Source organism: Phoxinus phoxinus (assembly GCF_949152265.1).
Source record: "Phoxinus phoxinus genome assembly, chromosome: 5".
In the NCBI taxonomy this organism is placed as follows: domain Eukaryota; kingdom Metazoa; phylum Chordata; class Actinopteri; order Cypriniformes; family Leuciscidae; genus Phoxinus; species Phoxinus phoxinus.
In genome coordinates, this window is record NC_136880.1 from 10,508,007 (window position 1) to 10,516,870 (window position 8,864).

An 8,864-nucleotide genomic window follows, 5' to 3' on the forward strand; every position below is an offset into this window, starting at 1 on the left:
ATGTAAACTTATGCATTGACTCGAGCAGCTATTTTCTCCCAAGCTAACTCTCTGTCCTATGCCGCTGCAGCCGTGTTGCTTTTTTTTTTTAAATATATGTTCGTACTCTCCATATGCTTGCATAAGCACATCCAGTTCTGCTGGTGAAAAATATGAAGACCGCTTTTTGTCTGGCGCCGTTGCCATGGTGACATAATATCTGCGCTCCATTGATAATGGCTTTTTATAGTTGTGGTGCACGCGCTTAATTCAGAGTCAATCAACTTAGAGTTGATTGAACTAACTAATTTCAGCTGATCTGAAACCGAAAACTCAGAGTTTCCCATCTCAAGGTAAGTCAACTCTGAGTTCAAGTTTTAACTCAGAGTTGTATGAACCTCCTTATTGAAACAGGCCCCAGGTTCTTGTTTTCAGTTGTCATGCCTTTGTTTTGTGTTTGGCTACATTTGTTAATTAAAGCAGGGTGGCCGCGGGTCCTTAAAAAGTCTTATTTAACATTTCCTGAAAATAAGGCCTTAAAAAGTATTATGTTGTCTTATTTTCAGATTTGATGGGTCTTAAATATTTTTTCTCATGTCACCGCGAAAATGCAGCCAATCTGTTCAGCCAAATATATTTCTTCCCGCCCGGTAGTCTATGCGCTGCGTTGTTTATGGTTAGTTCAGAACGTAACCATAGTAACAGAGCGTACTGCTCAGCTTTTGATTGTGTGCAACGGTTGATACAGAACAGAAGGTAGCTAATATTGCTAGCAACATGGGGAAATGCAAGTTCAACAACAAATGGCTTGAAAAGAACGAGTATTCCTGGTTAAGGTCAGTACCTGGAAATGCTTACGAAGCATACTGCGTTGTGTGTCGGAAGAATTTTAAACTTGGGACAATGGGGATCAGAGCGGTGGAATCACATGTGCAAAGCAAAAAACACCAAACTCACGTTAAGGCAAGCCAGCAGCCTGCAATTGCTAGTTTCTGCTCCACAATTTCCATCGCTAGCAACGATGTCAACGCTACAACGCTGGATGTTACATGTGGAAATCCACAGCCAACAATCCCACCTGACATCCGTGCAATTTGTGGCTCTACGCCAACACTCCGGGCAGAGGTGATTTGGGTGCTGAGAACTGTGACAAGCCACCATTCATACAGGTCTAATGACGGAATTGTGTTTGATGAGGCACTGAACCAGACGACAAAAAGCAAACAACTGGACTTACTGGTTAAATGACCATGTCCAGTCAAGATTTTATGGAGCACAGTTTATGGGCCATGCAACTGCCGAGGACCTACTTCAGCATTTCAAAGTAAGTCTGTAATATATTTATATATATATTTATATTAACTAAACTTTTGTACTGTATTTGTTATTGTATCATAATAGTTAAGCTTTTCTGAGTTATGAAGTGAATAACAACTATGGATAGGGCACTATGTCAATTAGACAAGTTAAAATAAATAAAATAATAAAAACAGCCAAATCGAGTTTTAGAATTGTAGTAGATTCTGGTGTTTACCTGTCAATGTCTAAATAGTATACACTGTGGCTATAGGGATGGCTAATGTTGCTTAATTTGTGATAAATAAAGTGTTCATTGTTTTTTTTATCTGACCCAGTCTGACATTAATCTGAAGAGGTGGTGTCAGAAATAAGATGTGTTGACTGTTGTATTGCTAATGTCTGCATGTTTTTATTTTATTTTCAGGAGTGTGTGCAGCAGCTTGACCTGAGAAATATGATTTCTATCTCAATGGATGGACCAAATGTCAACTGGAAGTTTTTTTCAACACTCCAACAGGAACATGCAGAGGCATTTGGAAGTGCCCAACTGATTGTGGTGGGGAGCTGTGGGCTTCACACACTCCACAATGCCTTCAAATGTGGCTTCATTGTCTGGCAGCTGGAGAAAGTGCTTAGGGCATTGCATACACTCTTTCATAATACCCCTGCTAGAAGAGAAGATTTCTGCACGTTGACCAAGACATCTGTGTTTCCGCTACCATTCTGTGGGCATCGCTGGATAGAAAACCTACCCGTTGTCGACAGGGCTATTACAATATGGCCAATGATCGTGATGTATGTGGATGCAGTGACAAAGAAAAAACTTCCAAACCCCAGAACATCATCCTATGACACTCTTGAAGAGGCACGGAATGACCCTCTCATAATTGCCAAGTTGCACTTCTCCATGGCTGTCTCTAGGACCTTCACCACTTTTTTGACAAAATACCAGACAGATGAGCCTGTGATGCCATTCATCAGTAAAGATCTGGCTGTTCTCATAAAGGTACAGTAATAGCATGCCATGGATGGATAAAGTGTATGAAATTTCAATTTGAATTCAACAACTCCCCTACAACACTTTGTTTTAATTTGTATTGTTATTTATATATGTTTCAATGTATAATGTTCTCAGAGCCTGCTGAAGAGGTTCATCAAGGCAGAGGTCCTCAGTAACATCACAGCTCTGCAAATGGTCAAACTGGACACAACTGCCAAGGAAGCAAGGGCTCGTCTGAAGGATGTGGACATTGGATTAGGAGCAGAAGGAGTCCTAAAGGTAAAGGCAAATGTGTTAAATATCAAACAATGGTTGAGGTTAGGGCTGTCACGATATATGATATTGCGATATTGCAAATATCGTATGCAAAATAAAAGTTTGTATTTAAATCATAAATGTGTGTGTACTGTGTATAATTATTTTGTATATTTAAATACACATACATGCATGTATATATTTAAGAAAAATGTGTTATTTAGATATACAATATTTAAATATAATATAAATTATATATAAATCTATATACAGTATATACATGCAAATGTTTCTTAATTATATACAAGCATGTGTGTGTATTTATATATATATATAATATGTTATATGTTATGTACGATAATCGCAATATCATATCGTGACAGCCCTAGTTGAGGTACAGGAAATCAACATTAAATTTTTGCATAAAACCTTAAGTAAGTCTCATAGGCCCTGCCCCTCTCTTCCTGTTAGGAACTCCAGAGTAGGCACAACAGCAGCGTAGGTGAGCTCAGTGTATTGGCATTTAGAAAAGACTGCATGGAGTGTTTGACTAACATTGTCAAGAAAGTGCAAGACAAGAGCCCACTGAAGTACACCATTGTGAGGCAGATGGCATGTTTGGACCCAACAAACATGTTCTCAGACCCCGACTTGTGCTATGAAAGAATGAAAGGAGTTGTTCAGAGGTTTCTGCATGATCACCAGCTGTCAGGAGGCGTCTCTGCTGGTACTTAAGATTTAGAAGTTTAGCAGAATGTACATTGTCACAATTACTTAATGTGATATTTATATATTTACAATTTTCATTACATTGATTTATTTATAATTTTTTGTTTGTATCTGTTTTGCGACAGGTGATGTGATTGTCCAACAATTTGGACATTTTTTGTCTCTGGAGGCAAAAGATAAATCTTTCTCCTCTTTCCAACCCTTGCGTACAAGACTGGATGTTTTTTTTGCATGGACTCCTCAATCAATCCTACCCTGAACTCTGGATATTCTGCAGGAAACTTCTGCTCCTCTCCCATGGCCAAGCAACGGTTGAGAGGGGCTTTTCTGTAAATAAGGAAATAGAGACTGATAACATGAAGGAGGACACAGTGGTTGCTCAGAGGATGATATGTGACTACGTCTCTGTCTGTGGGGGGGTTCTCAAAGTACCTCTGACAAAGGAACTTTTGGCAGCTGCACCCTCAGCGAGGTCTGAGTATTGACTACACCTGGACCAGGAAAAAAGAAAGCATGCGAGCAATGCACAGAGAGAAAAGAGAAAAGTTGCTGAAGACTGAGCAGCTGAAAAAGAAGAAGATGATAGGGATTGAGGTAGCAAACAGCCTGGAAAAAGACGCAGACAAACTGGCAGAGCAAGCTGAGGGTAAATCAGGCACACTCATGGCCCAGCTAATCACAAAGTCAAACATACTCAGAAAAAGATACAAAGAAAAAATTGCAGAACTCAAAGAGGTTGAGAAAGAACTGGAAGTTAAATCAGCAGAACTCAGGCATATGCCATAGTGTCTCATCAGGCATTTTCACCCTCTTCCTTACCTTCCTGCCTCTGTTTCTAGGGTTCGTATGTTCTGTTGTGCACATGTACATTGTTATACGTCGGTAAGTACACTCTTTGGGAAAGGCTTTCTTAAGTGCCATGTCAGTGTTTTGTTTATTATTAGTATTTTATATTTTATTTTGGTTGATTTTAAGTAAAGAAAAAAGTTGAGGAAAAAAAAAATTCATACAGTATATAATTGTTTACCAAGTATATTCACAACAGTTCAGGAGTAAACATACAGGTTATATAGAGAGATGAGAACACAGACATAACACACACACACGCATACATACACACACACACACACATTTATTCACATTTACTTGATTGTAGCATTTGTTCATGGGACCTAAATGTTCTGAAAATATTGTAATAATAAATATAATTTTGGACCGCAATGACATTTTTGTGTTATCTTTTTGCATTACACACATTTCTAAATGTTCTTAAACTCAACGGATTGTCATGTTACCATACTGTTCATTTTGAACAAACATCAGTGTGTTTACTTGGAAAGATTACTGTATATTTACACTTTTGATATGTATTTCCATCATTAGTTTGGTCTTAAATTTTATGTAGATGTGGTATTAAAAAGTCTTAAATTTAACTTGTTTATTACTGTATACACCCTGTAAAGTTGTGTTTGGGTTCTCAACCAGCTTGCCTCCAGTGAATTCATGACAGAATACTAGACCAAACATGGACCCAGCAATTCGTCTCTTCCGCCTCAGCCAAGGTGACCGCCCAATTTAAATTTATGTGAGGGAGTTTTGTGAACTCTGCCATGAGGTGGATTTTGGTGATGGTGTTTTAAAATGGACATACGCGGTTTTCATCGGACAGCGACGATTATCATTATCAATCACTAATAAAAAAAGACAACAGTTTTTGTAATTTCACACAAGAATAGGTAGGCCCTACTTGTATATTATGATGATGTAAACACAATTACATTTCAGCAGTAAAATATTACGTCTGTGCACTTGATTCTCGATCACACTGAGAACTGAACGACACCTGCGTGATGTCCCTCTGCGGTGCTGGAGAAGGAGAGCGTGATGCAGACACATTCCTAAAAAATAAACTGTTACCATACATTATCCAAAATAAACTGATGGGCAACTAATGGGTATGGACACACAATGCATGTATATATCTGTTGATGGGCCATAGGACGGAGAAATATCTATTTATGGGCCATAGACCGCGTCACCGCGATTATCTGTTGATGGCCATATAGACCGCACGCATTTAGAGCATTTCAAACATTTACACCTGTATTCACAATCATCTGTGCATAAGGAAATATTTTAGCAAGATAATTGTCATAGGCTAACCAAAACAGAACATTTATATATAAAAATATAATGTCTACTGTCTAGTATTTAGACAGTATCACATTTTACCAGAGGCTGAAATATATTTGCACTAAATCATATTTACACCTAAGCAGCAGATATTCGCAAATAAGCTACATTACGCATAATGCAGTATTTTTAGCATGATAATCAGTGTCATAAGCTAATCAAAACGGAGTGAAATATAATACAAATATGCTTAGAGAGTAATCCCAGCACACGCACGTCGCGCAGACATCTGTGTGACGTCGTCATTTCATCTGGAAGACGTTTATATTAGGGCGTGTGCTCATATTCTTTACGTCGCAGAGACGTCCTTGCCAGCTGTTAGAACGACGTCTAGGCTATGTAAATAAGACGTAAATAATTTAGAACGTCGGCAATCCGCTCTTTTAAAGATGTTCATCAGATGTTCAAACATCTCCAAGACATCTGATTCATGTAGCCCAGACATAGTTTAAATAAATAATTCCTTCCATTAACAAAATTAATTCCCATATAACGCAGCCGCTACAAATTTTCATTTTCTGTTTTATTCATTGATGTCAGCTTTCACAGCAATACTGGTAAATGAGCAAAACAAAATAAATATTTTTATTAAATACTGTGAGATTTAATCTGATTTCAATGCCACAGTTGTGTAGTATCTATTGTTGACAGTATTGTTCATGTTTCTACATTTAACATGGTGTTTACGACCCAATATTTTTTGTGAGAAATAAGTATATTTAAACCCACAGTAACTTTTACTTATGAAATGCTCTAACATCTTTTTCTTTTCTCCACCAAAACAGCTTTAGGAGATGGTTCATCCTAAGATGCAGATCTACCTCTAGTCCACCTTCATTCCCACACCCACCTGGCCATCAATGTTTAATTAAATATGCAATAAAATAATAAATATGTAGTCAATAACCAGTGTCTGCCATGCACAATCTGTTCCTTTTTCATTGCAAATGTTTTGGATTGTTCTATTAAAGCTCATTATAATCTTTAAGACCGGTATTAGGGTAGCTGCAACACTTCCTAGAGAAGGGAACTATCGTGTAGGTGTTCTGACAGAACTCGTCCAGCAGGAGCAAGGTGTGGGTCATATTACTCCAAGATCCTCTAATCAGCACCAAGTCATCAGTGAAAGCCAGAGTAGTTACTAAACCTTATTTGTGAGCTCAATCGGGAAAGTGGAAGCTCAATCGGGCTGATCTTGAATCTCCTCCTTATGACGTCATAAGGAGGAAATGTTACCTCCCCTTTCTCTGCTTTGCCCGCCCAGAGAATATTTCCAGTCCATGAGAAAATGAGCTAGGAAGTAGGAACGCGTGCGCGTGATTTTAGTTTGTCCACGGGAGATATCATGGCTTTTGAGCGAGCGAAGCATAATAATTGCTCAATAATTGGATGTACAAATGAACACCGAAGCCTTTTTTTAGTTCCTTCATCCAACCAAGAACCAGTGGATTAATTTAATTTTCTCTGGAAATGCGCCGACACAACTCCCCAAAGTTTACATTTACGGCATACATTTCACCAACGACCGTTTCCTCAACTTGGGTCAATACAGAGCCTGCCTCGACGAACGTCTGAAAATAAATCGATCTAGCTAACGTTACTAAGCAACACTTTCTGATGTGTAATTGTTCAAGTTCAGACAGGTAATCTTTCTCTCAATTCGTTTAATACTGCTGTACCTAAGTAAGTCAAGCCAGTGACTAAAATATCAACTTCACATCGTTTCTTTTAGTAGGATGAAAATAATCGTATTTAAATTGTGAATAAATTATTTACAGAAAGCAATCAAAGAACAATCTTTGTAGGAATCGCGCGCACGCGTTCCTACTTCCTAGCTCATTTTCTCATGGACACAGCGCGATCGAGTTTATCTGGACACTTGCCAAACTCGTTATGAAATCAATGACGCACGTTACACTGCACATGATCGCTCTTACTGTATTTACATCATCGTGTTTGCATTGGTGAAAGCAGAGAGAGTGCAGAAACTGCGTTGCAATGATAAGCTCTTCATTCTCGCGATCAACAACAGACTGTCATCTGCACAATGCTCATCACTCATCGCAACATTTTATGTGATGGGAATAGATCTAAATACTTTAAAGGGCACCTATTATGACATTTAAAATGTTCCTAATGTTGTTTTGGGAGTCCCCAACAACAGTTTTACATGCATGCAATGACAAAAACACTTTTGTTGTCGTATAATATGCATTTATTTTTACCTGATTTGCTCACCGACTCCCAAATGATTCGTTCAACGACTCATTTTTCCAAACCCCTCCTTTGCGCGACGCTAATCTGCGTTGATTGGTCAGATGACCCAGCAGTGTTTACAGAGAGATAATACTTATTTTTAACACGGAGTACAATGATGCTTTTATCAATTCAATTTTGTTATAATAATGATTATAGTCCACTGCTTTAGTTTGTAGTAAAAAACTAAAAATAAGATGAAGAATTTAATGTTATGTTAGCGAGCATGTAGCCCAGAGTTCATATTGTAAAAACACTATCAGTCTTTGTTTGCATTAGCCCGATGCATAAACATAACGTTTTTACAAAAAAAAAAAAAAATGCAGTTACGTTACTACGAGGTATTACTCTATTCTTTAAGACAACTCCGAAAACAACGACAAACACTTCACATATATCAATACAATTGTCATTGAAGACCTAGAAGCTAAACGGTGCGTACACAACAAACAAAATAATTATTAAGCATGCTACATAAAACATAAAAGCAACAATTATTAATAACACTTACAGGTTGTGATACGGAGGAAGAAGCTGATGCAAATACACTTGGAACTGAACCTTGCTTCAATATCAGCCGGCTCGCGAATCCAAGTTTGATTGCATTTAAGTTGGTAAAGCAATCGTCTTCAAAATGGCGCAAACAAAGCACAAGGCTCGGACTATACTTCTGTGGTATAGTTGTATATGAATTGTAGCCACTTAGTCTTCAAATGCTCCTCCTTGGGCAGATTAAAAAAGTTGTCTTGAGTCGCACTTCAGAACACAGCGTCTCGTCGCCATGATGTTTCCCTGCTGGCCTTGGAGCGCAATAAGTGGCCGTATCGTATTCAAATAACTTGACAAGTTGACGTCATCTAGTCAGAGAAAAAGCTTCGGTCTTCTAACGATTCATAAAAATGACTTCGAGTCGACTCTTACTTTTGAAAGACAATAACTTTATATACGGGGCACTTTCATATTTCAAACTTTGCAGGATGTTTTTGTTCACTTAGATCTATGTTACACACTACATGAAAGGTAAATTTCAAAATTCCATAATAGGTGCCCTTTAAAAACTTCTGACGATTTGTTCATCTCAATAGCTGTAATAGTAAAAACGTATAATAACTGTAGTAAAAGTATTCGAGAGAGTTTCACATGTAATAAGTAG

At 38.0% G+C, this 8,864-nt stretch overlaps 1 protein-coding gene across 2 annotated transcripts; it reads left to right on the forward strand.

The window, feature by feature from the left end:
• The first annotated feature begins 1,252 nt into the window (after positions 1-1,252).
• On the forward strand, positions 1,253-4,536 carry LOC306998818 (uncharacterized protein). 2 transcript variants are annotated; one of them, XM_079613167.1, is made up of 5 exons: positions 1,253-1,303; positions 1,703-2,284; positions 2,414-2,557; positions 3,005-3,260; positions 3,388-4,536. In XM_079613167.1, exons 1-5 carry the CDS (start codon positions 1,262-1,264, stop codon positions 3,519-3,521), a joined length of 1,158 nt encoding a protein of 385 aa, XP_079469293.1. In that variant the 5' UTR covers positions 1,253-1,261; the 3' UTR covers positions 3,522-4,536. The 2 variants fall into 2 exon arrangements, with proteins under 2 accessions (XP_079469293.1, XP_079469294.1); XM_079613168.1 differs by lacking the exon at positions 3,005-3,260 and having other exon boundaries at positions 3,388-3,516.
• The last annotated feature ends 4,328 nt before the right edge of the window (positions 4,537-8,864 follow it).